The 24,154-nt window shown below is 34.2% G+C and overlaps 1 protein-coding gene across 1 annotated transcript in view; it reads right to left on the bottom strand.

Annotated features, from left to right (window-relative positions):
• The window catches only part of LOC149551832 (cell number regulator 6-like), a 40,530-nt gene extending 25,994 nt beyond the window's left edge, over positions 1–14,536 (bottom strand). The window contains exon 1 of the mRNA XM_089787337.1: positions 14,009–14,536. Within this exon, the coding sequence (XP_089643463.1) occupies positions 14,009–14,119 (111 nt within the window). The 5' untranslated portion in view covers positions 14,120–14,536. The remainder of the gene's footprint in view (positions 1–14,008) is intronic.
• Between the last annotated feature and the right edge of the window lie 9,618 nt (positions 14,537–24,154).

Below are 24,154 nucleotides of genomic sequence, written 5' to 3'. Positions count from 1 at the left end.
TTTTTCTTTCAAGTTAAGGATTTAAACTAATTTAGTTTGTTTCTGAATTTCTTTATTGAATTTCTAAATTTGTGCCTCAATTTGTATGTGTAGGCTAAATCTTCATTAAAATGGCACATATGAATACCTCTAAAACTGGGTCAGCTGCAGGTCTACTAGTGCTCCATTAGATGTGTGTCCATATGGATATGTAGGCACGTGCCCTATTTTTAAGTTCCCAATTATAATATTGTGATATGCATAAAATGTGAAGGACCAATTAGTGGAGGTATATCTCATTTGAAATACCACCTTGGAAGGATCACAAAGCATGATGAAAGGCTTTGTAAATTCAACACTAAAGAAATAAAGAGAGATGAATGTCTTGCTCACAATCCAAGAAGAGAACAAGTTGAAAAGGGAAAGGGCAGAATTAGCAATACAGGCAGCCATTTCTGAAATGCAAAGTATCTCACTGCGACTCCTTTTTAAGTATATTTTTTATTTTCTAATCACGATTATTAGTTTGGGTCTAATGTTAGAGAAAGTTACAATGGAATTGGAGGTTGATAATGTGGTACAAATCATAACCGACAATGGATCAGCATATGTGGCAGCGGGTAGGATCCTCCAAGCTATGTATAGCACACTTTTTTGGTCTCCTTGTGCAGCACAAGTCCTTGACCTTCTTTTGGAGGACATGGGAAATTGAATTGGGTGAAACAGGTTGTAGAGGATGCATGAAAGATAACAGAATGTCTACAATTACCCTTGGGTTCTCTGCTTGATGAGAGAACACGCCCACGGGAGCGAGTTGGTTAGACCTGCAATCACAAGGTTTGCAACGATTTTCTTAACATTGCAAAGTGGTATTACTTCTTTGACCTCTTTGAAGCAAATATTTGTCAGTCAAACATAGCTAGACTCAATTTATTCAAAGAAGCCTGATCAAGCCAGTGTTGCATACATCATCTTTGACAAACAATTTTTACAAACTGCTAGAAAAACTGTGAAGGTAACTTGTAAACTTCAAAAGTTGAATATTTAAATTTTTTTGTATTCGAATCGAGTATTTCATTATTAATTTGTAACTCGTCTCTAATGATTAATGATAATCTTTATCTACTTTTCAATTGTAGGTGACGGAGCCCTTGGTTAGAGTTCTCTACTTGGTAGATGGGATAAGGTATCTTTATGAGGCCATGAATAGGGCCAAAAAGGCTATCAAAAATTACTAGGCTATCAAAAATTACTACAAGGGGGAAATTCGACCCCATATAGGGAATTATTGATAGGAGGTAGAACAATTAGCTCCACCAACCCATTCATGCGACAGGGTACTTCCTCAACCCTCATTTTAGCTTTTCTCCATCCTATGGGGATCCCAGTGGAGAGGTCATAGAAGGCCTCACTAATGAATTCAGAGGATGGTACCCGAGGTTGTGGTGAGAAACCTCATTGTAGCTAAGATGGAAGAGTACTAGAATGCAATGGGAAAGCTATTCTCCTTAGACTTTGCAAGGAGAGGAAGAAACACTCAAACCCCACGTACAATATTTGGATTTTTAGATTCTTTCATATGCATGAAAAGTAGATAAAAATTAAGTTACTAAAATTGGTTTTACTTTTCACCTTGCTCTCTAACTCTTTAACAATTTATTTTGCAAATGTTCATTAGCTAAATTGGGGTGGTCGTTGACATTCCACATGATGATGCAGTTTTGCACCATATTTGAGTTTATATATATTTAGATCAGCTTGTTTGGCTTGTTTACTAATTTAATGACTCATAAGATGAATTTAAGCAATGTTTTAAGTTCCCAATATTTTTCTCTAACTCCAAATATCTTGATTTTTTGCCCTCAGTGATAAATTTTTGATAACAATATTTTGAGTTGTTTAGAATCTTGCAAGAGAAGATACCGAACAATGGCCCAATGATAAAACCGCATGTCCTTTTGTTAACCAATCATAAAAGAGTGTAGTTAGAAGCTTGTAGAAAGGAACTTATAAAAAGAGGCCACCATTTAACGAACCAATAAGATGATGCCACTTGTATTTACATTAAGTCGTCTATAAGAATATTCTTTCCTTTATCTTTTCTCTCTTGACACACATTCAATGAATCTAGATACAACATGATGAAGCACCCCTAGTGGGACACTTGGCATGTTCTCATTGGTTGAAGAAATGGGCACCACCTGAGCGTGCTCACCCTATAGGCTTCATAAATACCCCTCTTTGATGATGGAAAATATTTCATTTTGATAATCTCTTCCTTTGGCTGGTAGATTTAGTCACTATTCTGTACTTATACCTTGAAATCCATCTTGAATGCTACCACTGAGTTTACATTTCTACTTTGATTTTCATCCTTCCTGGTAGCCTTAGACTTTGAACTTTTGACATCCTTTGCCTTGATTGCTATCATCCTTCCATACAGTATCATCCATTAGCACTGGTGTTTTTAAATAATTCATGTCAAGGAAATATTTAACAAACTAAGGGCTGCATCTCTCATACCACAGACTTAGTCATGGTCCTGAATCTAAAACCCAAAATGCTCAAATGAAAATGGAGCCTAGATCTACAAGATTTCCTTCCAATACTTATTCAACAATAAAATCTGATCGTGAATTGTAAGGTATCAGCCTTAAATGCCATATGAAAAATTAATGAGGCATCGTTGCTTACCTCACCTTGCTGATACCAAAACATTCTGAGTTTCACACAAAAATCTAAAACTAAATTTTCTTTGAAATTTTTGATACCCATGCCAAATACAAATTGAAATTTTACCTAGTGCTTAAAAGTCTCTGAGTTTGATCTCTGATTCTAATGTAATCACCTCTCCATTTGCAGCTCTGTTTTGCAATTTGTAGTACTGTCTGATTTTCTCAAGATTTGAAGTGTTAGCAGCCCAAATTTTGATTAATTTGATTGTTCTTCCATGTTTCTTTCAGCTCTATCCTTGTGTGATATCAGAATCTGGATCGCTATTCCCAGATCTGCAAAATAGAAGATCTGATTTTCTCTGATGATGGACCCATATTTGAAATTTGCAGCCTTGTACTACTCTGAAATTGTTGAACTTGGAACACTTGGCTGCCCAGGTTTGTGTACTTAAATGATTTTGAAAACATTTTCCTTCAATTTTGACCTGCCACGATGGGGAAAATTTGTCATGACTCCATGTCGAGGTCTGATTTTCTCTGATTTTATAAATACTCAGTAAACTTAGTAGCAGACTGTTGTTTATTTCAGACTTCTGAATTTCTTCTTCTTTGACAGGTATAGATCAGCGATCTCAAAGCTATGAAGATACTCGAACTTTGAACAGTGATTTCTGGAAATGGTAATTTACCTTCAATGGATATCAAATGCAGAGATAGTACGATTTGTAGTTTCCAATGGTGCTTTCTCTTGCATTCTCCATCGGATATATATAGAACTAAGGCAAAATAGACATGTCGGTTCAACCGCATTTGTTCGAAGAGGTACATTAATAACTAATTGTTAACTATAACACATGTCCTATTTAGAGTTTAGTTTGGATTAATAAAATCATGATTGATCATGAGTATAATCAATAATACATTGAATTACAAGAGATAATCAACAGCTGCATACTTGTGTAAGGGGTGATCAGTCAAATTGCAGATGGAAGAACTGTCGGATTTGATCATATTGTTTCCAGGCTGACCGACTCTATCACCTTTATCACTCCCTCTTAGCTAGGGAAGACAACAAGGTGTGAATAGTTTAGATATCAGCTAGCACTTGATATCAAGGAGTATACAGAATATCAAGTCAGCATGATACTTGTATATCCTAGTTATGTTATGTGCACTGACACCACGTCGCATGATGTCTACATAACATGTCATGGCATGTCCACGAACAATACATCACATAGTGTCCACCATAATCATCTCATTAAGACAGAATTGATCTACAAGAGATATCAAGTCAGCATGATATCCATCAATTTGTCTAAGAGATTAACTATCAAGTCAGCATGATAGTAGACATTGTAAAGTTGTCACTTTGCAATGTTAAATACAAGTGTACATTATCAAAAAGATTGTCAACTTTCAGTAATATATATAGGTGAGGCCCATAAAGCTCATACATATGACAAAAGAGTTTACACATTAATAATCTTTTTTTTAAATATATTAGTACAAAAGAACAATTTTGAAATTTAGTCTCAATTACTTACATTTCAACCATACCAAGTTTCTATCTAAGATGCTCCACCTTAACTCTAGAGAGAGGCTTGGAGAGGATATCTGTTGTTTGATCATTTGTACATATATATTCTAACTGAATTGCTTTTCTTTCAACCATATCCCTCAAGTAGTGATAAGGGATTTATATATGCTTTGATCAATCATTAAAAACAGGATTAATTGAGAGCTTGATGCAACTTTGATTGTCACAATGAATAGTAGTAGGTTTTAAGGACTTTCCAAACAGTCCCACAATCAATTTTCAAAGCCATACTGCTTCCCTAGCTCCTATGGCAGCTGCAATGTATTTGGCTTCGGTAGAACTTTGTGCTACAGAAGGTTGTTTCCTGCTTATCCAAGAGATCAAGGCTGATCCCAAACTAAAACAACATCCAAACGTGCTCTTACGATCAGTCACACTTCTGGCCCAATCTGAATCTGAGTATCCATGCAATTCTAGATCAACATTCTTATGTTTGAGTCCATATCCAATAGTACCTTGTAGGTGCCTCAAAATGTATTTCGCAGTAAGAAGGTGTATTTCATGTGGTTCACACAGTAATTGACTCAAGACATTCACTGCATAGCAAATGTCAAGTTGTGTGTTAACCAAGTACATTAGGGATCCAATGATTTCTCTATATAGTAGGATCTGCAAATCTGGATTCAGCTACTTCTTCCTTCAATTTCAGTCAGTTTGTGTTCATGGTGTGGGCATAGGCCTACAATTCAGCATTCCAAACCTCTTTCAGAACGTTTATAGTATATTTTCCTTGATTTAGTAGGATACCATCAAGTTTCTACCAGACTTTCAATCCCAAAAAGTAGTGTAGTAGACCTAGATCCTTCATTTCAAATTCTGAAGCCAAGTCCTTCTTGCATTGAGCAATTAGGTGATCTTCTCTAGTGATCAGTAGGTCATCAACATATAGAATTAATATCAACATGTAAGGTATGTATCAAATTCTCTCGTACCAAGCTCTAGGAGTCTATTTAAGCCCATAAAGGGCTTTCTTCAATTTGCATACATGGGATGCTGCATCATAAATCACAAATCCATCAAGTTGTTCTAGATAGACTTCCTCTTCAATAGTCTCGTTTAGAAATGCCGTCTTTACATCCATTTGGTGTACCTTCCAACCCTTTGCTGCAGCAATGGCTAAAACCGCTCTAACAAATGTATATCTGGCAACTGGTACAAATTTCTCCTCATAATCAATTCCCTCCTTTTGTGAGAAACCTCTTGCAACAAAATGTGCCTTATATTTCTCTATACTATCGTCTGCATCATGTTTAATTTTGAAGAGCCATTTAGAGGAGCCAATAGATTTTCCTTTCGGTCTAGGTACTATTTCCCACACGTCAATTCTTAGAATGGACTGATACTCTTCTGTCATTGCATCTTTCCATGCTTGGTGTTTAAGAGCTTCAATTACATTAGTATGTTCTGAATTTATAATCTCGTTCATTAGTGCTACATAGTTTGATAATATATTAGGCATCTTACTCTCTCTAAAAGTGCCTTTAGGTGCAGCAAAGTTTTCCGCTTCCTCAACAACATTTCTAGCCCAAAGTGGTTGTTTCCTTTTGTTGACATTATGATTTTGCTCCCTCTAAATTTCAGGATCAGTATGGTTTTCAATAGAGTTTTATTCTCGTTGCTCCCTCTAAGTCTTAGAAGTAGGTTCTTCCTCCATGTTCTCAGGTGAGTCCTAACTTTCTAATTGATTTGAACCTTTTGATCTTTTGAAGACAATGTCTTCCTTGAGGTGACACCTCTACTTAACTGTACTTGGTCTTGATCGGGTAGATATATCCTGTAGCATTTACAAGTTTCATTGAAACCCACAAAAATCCCTTTTCTCCCAAAAGGTTCTAGTTTTGTCCTTTTCTCTTCAGGCACATGTATGTATACAAGACATCCAAATATCCTAAAATAGCTTAGATCGGGTTTTGTGCCAATAAAGGCCTCTTCTGGTGTTTTATTATCAAGATGTGAGTGAGGACATCTATTTTGTATGTAGACAGTTGTTCTTGATGCTTCTGTCCAAAACGATGTATGAAGGTTTTGATCAAACATCATTAACTTTGTAGCTTCCATAATGGTTCTATTTTTCCTCTCAGCTACTCCATTTTGTTGAGGATTATAGGGTATAGTGAACTCCCTGAACTCCCTCTTAATCCTAGCATTAATACAAAATTCTTTCAAGATCTCTGAAGTGAATTCTTTCCCATTGTATGTTCTTAGGGTTTTAATTTTCTTTCCAGATGAGTTTTCTATTAGGGCTTTGAATTCTTTAAATTTCTTAAGGATCTCTTCTGACTCTTTGCATTTCAGGAAGTAGATCTAGGTCTTTTTAGAGAAATCATCCACAAAGATTACATAGTATAGAGATCCTCCCATCAATGGGGTTGACATATGTCCACATAAGTCTGTGCAAACTAATTCCAATACATTTTCAATTGTGCTTCAACTATTTTGGAAGTATCCTTTAGTGTTCTTCCATAAAGCACACCCCTTACCTTGTCCATTATGGGTTACGTATAGCTTGGGAAGTCCTATCACTAATTTTTCCATAGATTTTAGAGCTTGAAAATGTATATGCCCCTAATCTTCTATGCCAAATTTCATGGGAGTCATGGGTTTCATGAATGAGTGCTTATTTTGACTCAATGTAGAGTTTGTATAGGCATCCATGTCTTACACCTATTGATTTAGCCTTCTTAAACATAGAATTCTTTGGCCATGCCAAGACTTTTCCATTCATGAAAGTGACTCTATATCCACTATCTTCTAGGTCAGATATAGATACTAGGTTTCTTTTAATTCCTAGTACAAATAATGCATCTTGTAGTTGTATAGTGATGCCAAAATCTAATTTGATGTTACAGGTCCCTACTCCTTTTACAGAATGTGCGTAGTCATCTCCAATGGTTACTTCTTTCTCAATTTCTTCAACCATCATATCTAGATGTTTTTTCGGAATCCAATTATGTGTCTAGAAGACCCACTATCAATCACCCAAGTATTAACTTTGTTTGATACATGATTTGATAGTGCTAAATAGAATAGGAACTTCTCAGGATCTTCTTCTGTATTTGCTTTCCTAACTTTCGCATAGGTTGCTTGTTTCTTAAGTCTATTAGGGCATTTGGCAGCATAATGTTCATATTCATCACATCTAAAACATTGGCCTTGTGGAACATCTCTCCTTTCCTTGCCCTTAACATGAAAAAAAATCTTCCTTTTGAAGTTCTTCTTCTTCCTTTCTTTTGACGTTTAGCATTCAGAACATCAAGATCTTCGTTTATGAATTATTTTTTTATTCCTTTTGGTAATTGCCTCGCTTCTTGTAAAAGTTAGATATTAGAGGAGGTCTAACTTTGGGAGTTTTGACCTTGCACTTATGCCTTGCTTGTATGATTTCCATTAGTTGGTAACCCACTTAGAGCTATAAGGGATAATTCTTTGCTTTCTATCTCATGCCCTATGTTTGATAGTTGATCCCACAATTCTATTATTCTCTTGAAGTAGGCAGTCACATATTCTCCTTTATTCATACTTATAAGATTCAACTGTGTTTTGAGTGCTAGGGTTCTCCCTATATTATTTATCTCAAAGGTGCTCTCTAGAGATTTCAACATAAGGTATGCGGTTGTTTGTTTTGCCAGAATAGGTACCATGTGGTCTCTCACAGAATCCACTATCAATTTCATAGCTTTCTTATTATTTTCAATCCATTGGGATTTTTCAGGCTCATCCGTAGGTTCTGACCCTTTATCTTTCACATATGAATCCACTTTGTGCTCATCCAATATCATCATGATTCTTAGTTTCCATGCTATGAAGTTGTTGGCTACCTCAAGGCGATCTTCAAACATGATTGGATTTGTCATTTTGAATGAAAGAAGTGTGGCAGAACTCTATCAGCGTAGGTATTCAGATTTCTTAAGTTTACCTCTGATCTTCTGGCCTAGGCTCTGATACCATATAAATGCTCAGTAAACTTAATAATAGACTGTTGTTTATTTCAGACTTCTGAATTGTTTCTTCTTTGACAAGTATAGATCAGCAATCTCAAAGCTATGAAGATATTCGAACTTTGAACAGTAATTTCTGGAAATGACATTTTAAATTCAATGGATATTGAATGCAGAGATAGTACGATTTGTAGTTTTCAATGGTGCTTTCTCTAGCATTCTCCATTGGATATATATAGAACTAAGGGCAAATAGACATGTCGGCTCAATCACATTTGTTCCAAGAGGCACACTAAGAACTAGTTCTTGACTATAACACAAATCCTATTTAGAATTTGGTTTGGATTAATAAAATCAGTTCCATCATGAGTATAATCAATACGAGATCGAATTACAAGAGATAATCAACAGCCATATACTTGTGTAAGGGGTGATCAGTCAAATCGCAGATTGAAGAACCGTCAGATTTGATCATATTGTTTCCAGGTTGACCAACGCTATCACCTTTAACAGATTTTTTCTTGTACCCAGGTCTAGAATTCGAGGCCCTCTCTTGCTGTAATCTTCTTGGATATATAGCTTACAAAGCCTATATTTGGTATGGGTCAAGCTTGGAATTCGAATCCCTTCTCCTGACTTGGAAATTCAATGGCAACCAGAGACTAAACTGCTCTGCCCTTAGTTCAAATTGTCTTGCAAGTGGTTTGAGACGATAATGAATGGATTAATACTTGGGTCGAACTGTTTGGGGTAAGCAATTATTAGATTAAGGCTTCCATACTGAGTTCATAATCGGATTTAGGGCCTGTGTTATAAGCTTAAGGCCATAAACATTAATTCCAGGCCCACACGTTACACATTAAGCCCCACGAGTTTGAATTTCAGCATATACGAGGCAGATTTAGGACTATACTATTAAATTTGGGGCCACAGTGATGCAGAGCATCCTACAACGTCCTTCATTTGCTCAGGATCATGTTGATCCAATCATCCCTTCATCAAACAAACAACTTATTACAGGCATTTTGATCAAAATCTTCATCAACATTACAAATTTCAGTATGGAACCTTGATAGGTTCCTCAATCCTCTTCCAAATCCATTAAAATCATGAACTCAATACAAACATCATCCCACAAACACTGCCAATTCATTAATCTTCTTCCATCAACAAGGAAGTACAATCTCACATGTTACTATATCATTAAATTGGTCGTTAACACCTTTATACTTTTTTCCATTACTCAGTGAATCATCTACAAACATTCAACACAAACATTACCTTTACCCATTTAAGTAGGCATCCATACCTCACCATTCCACCTTAGTTCTACCATTCTAGACCTGCATTCATCTTCAATCACCTATCAATATTGAGTCCTGCCTTTATCATACCTGCAACAACACACTTGTCGAAACTCTGATCACAAACTCAAAAACCTGATCAGAACATAGTTCCACATCCACATCTGCATTAGGTCCTGCACACATACCTTGTCAGTAACAATATACTTTATCTTTTATTCACTGTCTATAAATGCGTTCCCAAGTTCCTAACATGACCACATATTCATTTTCAATCAGCTTTTATTCTGATCACAGTTTCCACATCATAACCAAACTGATCAGATCTTGATCATCATTCAACCACTTGTAGGTTTAATGTTGTCGCCATTTCGCAAGAGGACACATAGGCCTGTTGCGAAATAGTGAAACCAGGTTTCCCTGCATGTTTCAAAGGACCCTTAACACTGTATGGGGGCTACTTACCCTTTTGACACAATCAACTCATCCTTTAGTTGTCATGCAGTCTCAGAATGATATTGGATTCTTCCTTAACATTATCCAGCTATGTAACAACTTTTAAGAACCTTTGAAGATCATCTAAACAATCAGACATTAAAGAATACTGTCATAAGCAACGAATTAATGCTGCACTGCCTGCTAGGGCATTAGCATTCTTTCACAATACTACACCATTCAATTTGAAACAAAGTATAACGTTTAGCCATATGAGTCTACTTTAAAATGAAGTGGGTTTCATAATTTTTCATCACTTACAAAATGAGATAGTTGCAAACCCTCGTGAACAGGTCTGAAACAAGGTTTTAACACCAGTTTTAGAAAACCCATTGGATCATTCCACAAATCTCACGGCCAGATGTCATATTTCAAATTGTTGCCAAACTTGCTCTACCACTTAAACCTATCATAGCAAAAAAGGGGGATCCTCATTTGCAATGGGGCAATGGCGTAAAAACCTCACAGCAAGACCTACTCTTCACAGAGGTTTCCATCTTTTCCTTCTTTCATTAAATTCACCAAGTTGAGTTGCCTACTCTGCCCAATAAAAAATGTAGTAAAAGAGGATATGACAGGGACACATATCACAATGCCTTACCAACACTAAAACCTTTATATGCTTTGGCGATTGGCTAAGGCTTCCTACCTTTCCCCTTTTGCATTATTTCTTCCTTCTTTCATTAAATTCACCAAGTTGAGTTGCCTACTCTGCCCAATAAAAAATATAGTAAAAGAGGAGATGACGGGCACATTTCACAATGCCCTACCAACACTAAAACCTTTATATGTGGGATCTGGCTTTATCAAAACTCATCTTTCTTTTCTAATTCAACTTTGCATCATGCAGTGACAGTTCTACAATTTATTGTTTGTATATACACAAAATACCATCTACCAAGAGCTTGGCTTTTCCAAGGTTTAGTCTTACTGACACCTGCAGTCCATTTACTAAAGAAGTTTAGGATTGAACAACTGAATAAGCCAGTGGACTTACGATTAGTATAACATCCAAACATATTATCAACACAAAAAGAAAGCATTTCTACAGAGAGGTGTCTTCCCAGATTGTAACTCTTCATAGCCAGCACAGATTGTAATCCCTTTAGTTTAACTTAGACTGGTCTGCATTTAATCAAGAGTCTTCATTTAGCTATCATTCTTTAACATTGATTTAGTTTAATGAATCGGTAGTACTTCCTTCATCAATCCTCCTATAGTATTCAATTGCCGTTTTACCTGAGTACATTGATTTATCCACTCAGTGCTTTACTTGTTGTTACCTTTGATTGGTTTGTTGATACTGTGATACCAGATTCAGTTCTTTCAAGGAGTGTTGTACTGTTTCTTCACATTAGAATCTTTTCTTGATATAGTTGACAACAGAAAATTGTGAAGTCATACAGAGTAAAACAATTTTCGAAATCTTTTCCTAATTTGATTCCTCCATGACAGGGTCGTGACAGGGATCAACGAGCTTGTACAAATGCTTCTCACGAATGCTAACTGCAATCACCTTGTCATTGTGGAGAGTTTTGACCATAAGTGCCTTAAAAGTTGACTCAAAATTTGAGCATCTTGGTTATTCCATTATTAGGGAAAAAATAGATTTGTGTTCATGTCAAGGGCGTGTTAAACATTATTGAATGTATAAACAACATTATTCAATGTGACACAAACATTACCACACCCTTCAACAATGAGACCACCCATCTCCTTAAGTGGCATATTCACTTCTACTTGTATCCTTAGCAAAAGATACTTTGTGATACTATATGTCTAAATGTACACAAGTCATAGTACTAGAGTGCAGACGACATGCATTGAAATTGTGATGTAACAAATGTGAATCCATATTTTATTCTGGTTCATTCACTTCATGCTCTTCACATTCGACAACAGTTGCATCTTTTGATTCATGCCCTTCACATTGTGAGTGTCTTGTGAATCCATGGGCTATAATCCTTTCATGTCATCTTTTGACAGTTGGTTTTAATGATTTAAACCCCTTCAAAACCACTTCCTAGAGGAATGAACAATAAGACAGAATTCTCGGAGATACATGGTCTCCTCATCTGCAAGGATTTGGCTATCAAGAGGAATTGAAAAAGAAGGTGATCATCCTTGGTCATTAATGCTCTTCGATTGGGGTCTACACAAAATTGGAAACTGAAGACTCTTTTGGAGTGAATTGAGGAACTTCAGAGAGAGAAAAGGAGAGCTGACAGATTAGCAGATGACACAGCTGACAGAAATGATCACATATCAACAAAGGCCCAGTTGGATCCTAATTTCTGCTTTTGACAAGACAGTCCATATGGGGGAGTTTTGATGGCTTTCCAATATTTATTACGATGCAGATGGAAGCGGATCTTTGCCCTATTTGAAGGAATGACATCCTTTCAAGCATTGGCTCTCTAGCGGGCAAGCAATGTGGCACTTAGATATACCCTACCAAACAACCACATTAATGATTATCTTTTCCTCCATGCCGATAACTTGTGTGAGTGGCATTTCTCATCCAATTTCCCAATGGACACTCCAATCAGACTAATTTGTGATAAAAGGAAAATGCCATTCCTTCACTACATTACCGACCAGAGATTGAAGATGGTCTACAAGGAGTCATTCTTACTATCTATGAATGCCATTCAAATGGTCCTCGACTGAGAGATTTTGGACTCCGAACAATTACAGGGACAATACAGACATTCATTCTGTTTTATTTTTTGGCCTCCCTCCTAGATTTCAGTGATCTAAAGATGCAAAGGTTGCTTCTCCTACATGAGGTTTTCAAGCATTGTGGTTCTCGATGAACTTGGGATGAAAATTCCATGGCCACAAGATATTCCAAATTATTCCAGACTGGAGCGATGGTCAATAGACAACCCTTCCTTTTGAACTTGGATGCACAAGGGCCAGCCTGGCATCGTCAATGGGCTAAATTGGGCTGAGATTTCCTCCACCAAATAGTGGGCATAGACCATGAGGACAACCTGCTGTGGCTCAAGCAATTCACATGGGCAGTTCACTCTGATGAAGCTTAATGGAATGTGGAATAATTCAATGAGATGATATTTATGCTTTTTTATTGCCTCCTTTGCTCCTTCCTATTCATATGGTTATTTCTCAAAGGGGAGGCTTCATTCGTCGAGCTTTGACTATGGGTCTCAAGGCCATGTTCTTGTTTTCAATTTTTCAGGAATTACTCTTTTCTCAAGCTTGTCTGCTCACTCGTAAATTAATTGGCTTTTCTGTTTGGAATTGTGTATGCATCCTTCCATGTAATATTGCCCCTACCAACTATGGATGAGCACCTAATGTAAAATCCTATGTGAATTTTACATAATTAATAAGAAATTCTCACAACCTCGATAGTGTTTTATGGATTAAAAAAATATATATCAGAATTGCTAGCAAAAAGCAACTGTGTATAAACCCTTTGCCAAACGTTGAACTCAAGCATCCAACAAAGCGTGGCGTAGCGTTTAACACCTGAACCTCATCAGCTCAATCCAAAAATTTACAAACATATAAGTGTCGATCCAATGCACTTCTGATTCACATCTCTATACTTAAAATCCTAAAACACATTCCGTTTGCTACATATGACACATCGCCCACAATTAAAGCAATGGAACCCAATTAACCGAAAGCTAATGGGTGCCCCTGTAGATTTCATAATATTAAATCCATTTAATCATCTCGCATCAGTGCCCATTTCGGCAAACAATGCTATCCAGCCACATTATTTCGATGGAACTACAACAGCAGATGTCTAAATTCTATAAACCTAATTCGATGCCATTCACTGCTTCCGCATACCTAATAATCATATAAGAATAGTAATGATCCAGATCTGACCGTTCATACCCAAGGAATTTGAATCGTGGCTAAGGAAATTGAACCGCTGGGGTTAGGCCAAACTCAATTGAACAAACCCAAGATGCAAAGAGAAGAATCCATACATTTCGAAAACAATTGTTTTGTGATCAAATTAATGAGAATGTAACCAACCTGCGGAACGTGCACAGGCTGATTGAGCTCCCCGGGGCGTATTTCTTCCAGAGGTGCAGCGAGGTCCTTCGATAGCTTCACATAACGCGATATGTTACCGTCCTCTGCCATGTTTTCCCCAATTTGCCCTCACAATGCTCCAAATCTAATCAAATTCTCAAAACTTGCGAAAACTCTTGGGTTTGTCCCCAGTTTTATGAAATTTTGAACAAGATCTGAAAACCAATTATCCCTATTATAGACATTGATAATCCGGCCACGATTGTAAAGAAGGAAGCCTAAGTGATTTCAAAACGAGGAGTTGCATCGAAGAAATAAATGCGTAGATTAACGGCAGTTGACTAAGGAAGGATGAATGCGCTCCTCATTCCTTGCCTGCCTCATCGTGTGCCGAGGGGCATTGACAATACTTTCATTCGGCCGCCGGCACCCAATCGGACATACTTTCGTAATTTTTGTTTGGTGGCAGGGTAGGTCCCAATCAATCCCCTCGGTATTTGGTTCAATGCCATTTGTCTGAGTGTCTATGCTATTTATTTTTCATGTAATGGGTATTTAACCCTCAAATATTTGTTTAGTGTGAAAAACTATTGAGGTCCTACGTTGTTTTCCCAATTGTTGAACCATGTAGTTCTCAACGTCTTCATTGGATTATGATTTATTATTAGGATGACAAGGAGAATCTCTTCCGCACATCTATAATTTAACACTTCTTTCAAGAAATGAGTCTTTGTTTCTAGTTAAGCATGCTTACAAGGAAAGATTGGTATGTTTTAATAAGGTTGATGGATTTATCATGTCCCCATTTGTTTATAATTATGTTTTTGCAAGTGTTAACCTATTTTGTAATTTTGTGGGTTTATTGGGCAAGCATAAGAACGATAACTAATTTAATAATAATAAAAAGTCATCGTTATTGTTAAAATATTTTTAATATCATGAGGATAATTAAATATTAAATCAAACTTTTCTAAAGCTCATATTAGTTGTTGGGTTTTGTGTTTTAATCATGGTTATGTAGCAAGAAGATTCTTGAAATATCTAATTGTTAAAAATGGAGGAGTACATGACAACTCCATGAGACATAGCTTATGACAAATTTCATAACCAAAAATAACAAGAAATTATAGCGAGAGCATTGGAATTTGAACACCCAAACTTTTGCATGTTGGATGGATCAAATATTGTGAATTTGATTATTTTTCAAGTTTTATTGATGTCTCTCATTCTTTCATACTTTCATGTAGAATGCTTATTTAATAAAAATCCTCCATTGGAGTAGAAGTCTTGTGGATGAAAACCCATGATAATTTTGGTGGTTAAAGGATGAAACCCCTTTGTTTCTAAAACACGTCTCATTTCAGAGTTTGTGTTTACGTTGAAGGAACTTGGATGTTTTGGCTTTGTTTCCATTATCAATGTGCATTTCTTCTTGGGTATGTTCTAATGTGTTTTTTTGACATACCTGTGTGAATATTTGTAGTTTTTACTTTATATGAGATTTTTAACAATATAGTTTTTTATTGAGATTATAATTAGATTAGTATTTCCATTTGGAAATCAAACATTTATATTTAATGGTATTTAGAGAGAATCAAATGGTTTGGTTTATAATAATTTTGTGGGTGTTGCTTAAATTTGAGAGTTCACAATTATAACATATGTTACAATTGTAAATCAAAATTTAGACCTAGTCATATATTATCTGACATCAAAAAATTAGTTCAATGGTATTTTATGGAGTTTCATTTAAAATCCATGACCTTTTGAAGAAGGTTGGTTTGTTAATTTTAGGTAATATTGAATTTTATCACAATATATATTGCAAATATAATTATTAGATTGGAAGTTATTCATTAAATTTTGGTTGAGGATATTATAGTGCCATCAAAACTGAAACCTTTATGAAGGAATCTAGAAATTTAAAAAACTCTTTTATATAGATGAGAGGGCTTATAGGAAAAGACTTAGATTTCAAAGAGTAATATCATTTCCTAAAATACACTAGTTCCAAGACAACAAAAACTTATTATAGCCTTAGGATCAAGTGGATGTTATTCCTTCTAAATATCTTGGTCTACCTCTTTTTCCAATGTCTGGTTCTTGATTCCTTTTGGAATGATCTTGAGGATGGGTTTTAGAGAAGTTTGATTGGAAGGTATATCTTCTTTGCGAAGTTGAAAATTTCTAGCTTTTAATTGCAAACCTTCTATAATTACATATCTATGGTATGAGTGCATTGATAATCTCTATAAGGATTGACAAAATGATTGATTGCATTCATAAAAAAAAATTGGGACAGGACAAAAGAATGAAAGACTTATTATGTTTGTAGGCTAAAGAAGGAAGCTTAAGGATTAGAAAAATAAGGGAATTATGTTTAGCTCTTCATCCTTAAAGTATGTGGACTTCAAGGTAAAAGGAATGAAGTATTATCATAAAATAAAAGTATCTCTACCGAAATAAAAATGTTTTGGAAAGCTCAATATGTAACTCCTCAAATATCTTGCATATAAAAAATTAGAAGAATGTCCAAATATATTATAAATAAAGGAAAAGATGGAATTTTGGAGATGGGGTCATTATAATTTATTAGAGGAATATTGGTTGGAGGACTTAACTTTAAGTGATTGTGACTACACTAAACCTATTATTAAACCTTGTAAGAAATTCAAACATTGTATTAAGGAAATGAAAGGTTTCAAATTTTGGAAGTCTTTATTAACAATTTTCGATTCCTAGAGAATTAGTGAGTTCTCTTGTCAAAATTTAATCTTTATGCCCATTTTCCATATTACTCAAGCTCCTAGAAAGGATGCATTCATGTGAAAGAGATCTGTAAATGTTATCTATTATGTGATTTCAATATTTGAGTCTTTGGAGAACCAAATTTATTCTAATCCCTTTAGGATAAAGCTTTAGGTTTCATAGTTTATTCCTAAAACTAATATCTTCCTTACGATTATAGAATAAAATATAATTGTCCCAATTGATCATCTCAAGAAAATAAGGTTTCATATTTTCAAATAAAAGCACCCTTTTTGAAAGGGAGGGAGCTAGTGTTACTAACATTTTTTGAGTGTGACTTCTATAGAGAGGTATCAGTGATCAATCTCTCACTTATCAATGTTAATTGGTTCTTCCTTGATTCCATTCACAATATTTTTATGTAAAGGGCTTCCCCTTTTTAAATCCTTCCACTACTTTATTGTGGTCCCTCTCTTTATGTTCATGTTGCTTGGAGAATTCACAAAGAAAACAAATAATATAGTATTTAAAGAAAAGAAAAAAGATGTCAATATGATTTTGGATATGATTAACTTAGTTAATAAGGAATACTCTTTCACAAAATCTAAAGATAAGTTTTTGAAGGACACAAATCTAAAAATTATTAAATATGGATTAAGTAATCTTTAAGGCTTGAAAACCAAACTTTGATATCTCCATCCCTTTCAAGGTTTGAAAACATGGAAAGCCTTCCAAATTGGTGTCAAAAAGTTACTATGAAAGATTATTTATTAAACATTATAAAATACCTCTAAGGAACCTAAAATACTACTTGGACTATTGTGAAGTTCATTAAAGATGTCATCATTCTAAGTAACAATTTGAAAAGATGTTACTAAGAGAGAATGTTTATATCTATATATAATTTACCATTTTTTTATCCTAATATATTTAGGCATAAAATGAAGGTGTCATTTTCCTATTATCTTCACTCATCCCTAGAGACCCAAATAAAGAACTAAAACCAAGACCTTAAATCTACTCCCTTACATCAAGGGCTTATGTTCCTTCTAGTAGTTTATGTGAAAATCCAACATTTGAACCCAAAATCCTTACAATTGGTGTTAACACAAGGGAGGTCCATGTTAATAGAATGATAAATTATTTTAACAACTCTTTTTTATGTTTTACAATTCTTACAAATATTTTTGGTGAAGAGGAATAATTTAATGTATATACCTATTCTAAAGGGTCTCTTTCATGTGAAAGAAATCCAAATCCTCATATTGAAGATTAAATTTGAGGACTTTATATGGAAGATGAAATTTGAGGACTTCAAAAGTTTCAACATGCATAAAAGAAATAGAGGGGTCATGAAGATCAACATCCTAAATTATGAGGGGCAACATACAACAAAGAAAGGAAGAAACAATGTTATATATGGAATTATTGATTCTTTAAAGATAATATTTGATATAAGATGAGAAAGGTGATATTTAACTAGAGGATTTTAGGGCTTGATGGAAATAAAAATCAAAGTGTGGCATATAGTCTTTTGCAACAATGCTCTTCCTTAGCATCTCAAATTCATCTCCCAATATCCCTACCCAAATCTTTTTCATTATTTCCATTTTTTCATATAAAGAGAAACTTTGAAAGATTGTTAAGAATGCCTTGGAAGTCTTGGAAAGTTATATGTTAACAAAGTGGTTTTAAGTAGATATTTATAGGTTGAATTTGTGGATGGTCTCTTTGATAGGAATATTGACCAAGGAGGAGGATAAAATTGTATTGGTGTATTAAAAAATGATTCCTAACATGAAGAAACTTCAACTTGAGGAGACAAAGATGAAGAAAAATAGTGACAATAGGTTTATTTCTATAAAGAATTAGAAAAAATTGTTATAAAAATAGAGTGAGTAATTTAAAAAGGAGTTAACATGTATGTACAAGAGCCTCAAAAATGTCAGTTAGGTTGGTGAGTGTTGTATCTAAAGTAATTTCCCTGGTATTATTTTTTTAACTAATATTTTAAATAGTTTCTAGCTAAAGATCATGAAGTCCATTATATTGGGTGATAAAAATAGTAACGTGATAAGATGAGCAAGGATGGACCTAGTGATAGAACTAGAAGTAATAGAATGAAATCCTTCGATGAGGAAAATAAAGATATGAGAGACTCTATCAATCTACACAATAATTTCCAAAAAATATGAGATAACATTTGCTAATATAATAAAGCTAGTTGGGTCTATGTTGTTCCCTATTTTTCTCGTGTTTTGGCTCCTATATTTACTTTTTTATGTGGGTGCCTAATTTTGTTGGATGTGAACATGTTCATTGTTTATTGTTATATTTTTGTTGATGTAAAATGTAAGAAGGTTCATTCAGTACCTATTCTACCTTTTTTTATTAAGTATAATATGAAAACAAAACCATTTACATTGTATTGAGTTTCAAGATGTCTACAAGTATCATCTCATCTAAGGCTTACATTACAACTTACATAGACCTATTTATACATATAAAGAATTTGTGGTAATCAAAATAACAAAATGGTATATCATCATTGGGAAAATAAGATGATTATACCCATGATGTCCATGCTCTAGGACCATCTGACCATTTCAAACTCTTGTCATTCTAGATAAAAATAGTATATGAAGACAGTTCCAAGGTAAATTCAATGCCTTTTTATTTTTTTTTAAGTAAGCATTTTTTGTAGGAAACACAGATACTAACAAATTAGCTAGAGGTAATAAAATTACAAGTTGTTGTAGTTGAAGAAATGTCATCTCAAGAATAGGAGAAATCTTACATCAACCCAAAAGTTTTGTTTATTATGGTCATCTTATTCTCGTTTCAAATGTATTTTCTTGCAAAAAAAAAATTATCAACATACAAACTATTAGATTGTAGTAATTTATACAATGATAATGGCTCATCGTAATCCATTTAGAACTAATCAAAAATATTTTAAAGGTTTCATATGCATGTTTATATATTTAGTTTTGTGTTTTATGCAATATTACATGAATTTTATGATTTTTTACATCTATAATTAAGGAACTATATTGAGTTATACATTGCATGTTAATTCCAATAAATCCATTAGTTATCTTAGAGAGAACTTTGGCTAAGGTCACATTGAGTTTGAAAGTGTTGAAGTTGATGAAAGATCAACCCCACAGATCCTAAGAATCACTTGCATGCAAACACATGTCACTAAAAAAGAGAAACAAAATCTATGGAGGTTGGAATTCCCAGATCCACAGAGGAGACATTCTTGGTGAACAAAAAGAGAGATTGCTATTAATAAAAAGGAATGAATTATTACAAAGAGATCATTCCTTATAAAGGAGATCAGAAAACCTAAAAGGTAAAATCTAGGTTACATTTTAATAATTAATAAAAGAATTAATTATTAGATGCCTAAAGTTTAGCTTAAGTAGAATAGAGTTAATCAAAAAATATCTAATTACTCTAACTGTAGTGTCTACCCTTAGTTTACATTTTGTTATCATTGTTGAACTCTTTTAGGCCATTTTTATGCTTGATGATTAGTAGCATTGTTTTTGAGATTATCAACTATTGTTTCATATTTAGTTGATTTTATGATGGGACTACTTGATACTATATACTTCATGTATGCATTATGATTATTACAGTGATTTCAGTTATTGATGATGATTAGTTAGATGGATTATTATATGTGTTTTCTTATGGATACTTACCCCATATTGCATGTGTATGGTGTGCGTGTATATTTTCTTTATGTATGACATTTCTGATGTGGTTAAGGAAGGGAGTCGTAGTCACCTGCTAGTCAGGATCTACATGATGCACCACTTCCTGCCATTGCCTATTTAGCTTAGTATATATGTGTTTGTACATGTGTGCATTTTATGCAAATTGCAGGTACTGGGTATCGACTCCACTGAATTGCCAAGATGAGCGTACCCTATTGCATTATCTCAATAGAAAGAGAGAGGAGATAAATTCTTAAGTCCAAATCCTAACCTGTAAACCCATTTGTGTAGTGCCTGCCCCTATGTTACATTTTGCTATCATTGTCGAACTCTTTTAGGATAGTTTTATGTTGATGATTATTAGTGACATTATTTTGAGATTTCTCGTTACTCTATATTTCATGTATGCATGATGATTATTCAATGCTTTTAGATATTGATGATGAATAGTTAGATGATTTATTATCATATGTGTTTTCTTATGGATACTTACCCCATACTTGCATGTGTATGGTGTGCATGTTTGTTTTCTTTCTATATGGCATTTCTGATGTGGTTAAGGAAGGGAGTCGTAGTCACCTGCTAGTCGAGATCTACACGATGCACCACTTCCTGCCATTGCCTATTTAGCTTAGTATATATTATGTATGTACATGCGTAGATTTTATGCAGGTTGCAGGTACCAAGTATCGACTTCCTTGAATTGCCAGGATGAGCGTACCCTATCACATTATCTCAATGGTAAGAGAGGGGAGATAAATTCTCAAGTCCAAATCTTAACCCTTTAAGCTATTTGTCCTAATTGAAAATCAAGAGTCGAGTACCCTCTGAATGCGTTGGATGACGTAATTCATGATATTAACCTTTAGTCTGATTTTGTATGTGTTTTGCTATGATGGGTTTTTGTATTTTATTTCATGAGTCTTTGGCGTATTTTCTATTAATTAAGTCTAATTAAAAAAATTAATTAATGATTTAATTTAATGGAAAAATATTACCACAAACCCTTTTGAGTTGTGTTTGCACTCTAATTATGCACATGTTGTCTACACTTGGGAGTTAGCACATTATTTGAGCACATGGTGTCTACAACATGTTAGAGACCTCATCATGTTTATCTTCTTATCGTGGAAGATATGTGCTTAGTTGTCATGCTTATCTCTTAGTTCTTTCTAGACACATTCTAGATGCATTTTAGAGGCCTTTATATATAGGCTCTCCTAGTATGCTTCTCCATCCTCATATGCTTCTACATCCTCATATGCTTCTACAAGCACTCCTAGTCACTTGGGGGGGGTTTGGTTCTTGGAGGAATTGCAAATGTTGGAGAAAGAAGGAATTTTCAGAAAGGAGAAGGTTCTAAGAGGAGGAGCTTCTCTACAATTTTCTGAGGTGTAGCGAATTAGCATCAGTGTCCAAGTAGGCACTCATGATTATTTCGCATATTTTATTATGCTCTTTCTCTTCCTGTCTTCATCGTGTCTGTTATATGTGTCTGAATAATTCTCTATGAATGAATCTTCAATTTTGTAATTCGGGCATGCATATTGTTTCATCTAGTTATGGGAATTAAAAATATTATTGCAATCTTCCCTTAGTAGAATCAAGATTTGAAAATTGATTTGAGTTTGGGTTCGAATAAAAGTAGAATCTTATTATGCATTAGTTTTATATGATTTGTTAACTAATCTAATTTAATTTAATTTAATTAAAATTAGTTAATAGTAGAAGAAGTATAATTAATTATTAGTCAATTTAAGTAAATGGATTTTTAAATGAGGGCAAATTTTTTTAAAAAAAGATATTAATAAGTGTTTAGTAGAATTAAATAATTGAATTATTAATGAGATTGATTTTACTTAAAATGAATGAAGATTATTTTAAATAAATGATTGTAGTAGAAGTGTTTAAAGGAAATTGTATTATTCTAATGTTTAAAGGAAATTGTATTATTTTAAATAAATGATTGTAGTAGAAGTGTTTAAAGGAAATTGTATTATTTGAAATTTGATAAGTATTATTCTAATGTTTTGAATAATGTGAATGATTTTATCTAAAAGTCAATGAGAACTAGTTCAATGATTTAAATAAGTAAATAATTAAGTAAATGGATTTTTAAATGAGGGCAAATTTTTAAAAAAAAAGATATTAATAAGTGTTTAGTAGAATTAAATAATTGAATTATTAATGAGATTGATTTTACTTAAAATGAATGAAGATTATTTTAAATAAATGATTGTAGTAGAAGTGTTTAAAGGAAATTGTATTATTCTAATGTTTAAAGGAAATTGTATTATTTTAAATAAATGATTGTAGTAGAAGTGTTTAAAGGAAATTGTATTATTTGAAATTTGATAAGTATTATTCTAATGTTTTGAATAATGTGAATGATTTTATCTAAAAGTCAATGAGAACTAGTTCAATGATTTAAATAAGTAAATAATTATCTTCTGATTATTTTAGAAAATTGTTTAAATTAATGGAGGAATAATTCTATGCATTATTCAAAAAATAAACAGGTTGACTTGTAGAAGAATCTTATACTCTTGAAATATACTTGAAACAAAATCTGAAACCTCATATTTGGCTTAACCATGTGATTGCAAAAGCAAACCAAAACATGTGGTTGTATCTTGTTTCTCTATGCTATATGGGTTTTGGAGTTCTGGGGTTTGTCCTAGCTTTAACTAGTCTTAGGTTGTTACCAGAGGCTCGGGGGTTATGTGTTTGCAATGTCATGCTGATGTTGATCTCGATCTTTTAAAAACCCAACCATGGTAATGCGATGGCATGCTCTATGATGTGTGTGGTTTATTGATTGTTATTACTTTCTAGTCTTCTTGTGTGAAGCTGAGGTGTGTGTATATGAGATACTTGACCTAACCATTTTTGAGTCATCGATCAGTTATACTTGGATTACTTTCTAATCGCCTTGATGGGACTGAAGTGTTTGTTTTGATTTTGATGATGTCATGCTATGATTTGTTTGACTTGACCATTTTGGAGTCTTCGATCAGTATTATTTGGAGATACTTTTTGGTTGCTCGTTGAGAACCGTTGGATATTGTGATTTATCATTAATGCCATCAGTTGCTTATAGAGAGCTATTGTGATTATTATGATTATCATTGGATACTTTTCAGTTGTCTGTGGAGAACTGATTTGATTATTTTGATTATCTTTATGATGCTTTCCAGTTGCTTGTATAGGGGTGAGGTGATTTTGTGATTTGTGATTTCTTGAGCCTAGGGTAGGTTATCTACTTGTAGTGTTGGGAAGTGGCTTGCAATGGGGGCCGAGGCCCTAAGTGGCTGCTAGGGTAACTCATTGTAAGTTATTTAATAAGTGAAAACATTTACACTAAATGGGGATTAAAATGAACCTAATAAGATAATTGTATGTTCTCGCCCATGCCTTGAGTGCTAGTACAGACTAGGATGGGAGTAGAGAGAACACTTGGTTTCGACCTTGCATTCCGTAGTATGCCTCGTCAGTACGAGAGGATACTAGTGGCTGCATATGGATCACTATGAGGTTGGGGTCTATTGAGAGACTACCAGGGTAACTCTAGCATGATTCATGCGATGACACTTTCTCGCTTACATAGTAGGTTTCCTACGTGTCTTGTGTGTCTCTAGGTATAGGTGTCGACCCTTTATGTTGGAACCTT

Source organism: Cupressus sempervirens, chromosome 6, assembly GCF_028749045.1.
Source record: "Cupressus sempervirens isolate cs-2001-9-10 chromosome 6, ASM2874904v1, whole genome shotgun sequence".
Lineage (NCBI taxonomy): Eukaryota > Viridiplantae > Streptophyta > Pinopsida > Cupressales > Cupressaceae > Cupressus > Cupressus sempervirens.
This window is presented reverse-complemented; position numbering and strand designations above follow the sequence as displayed.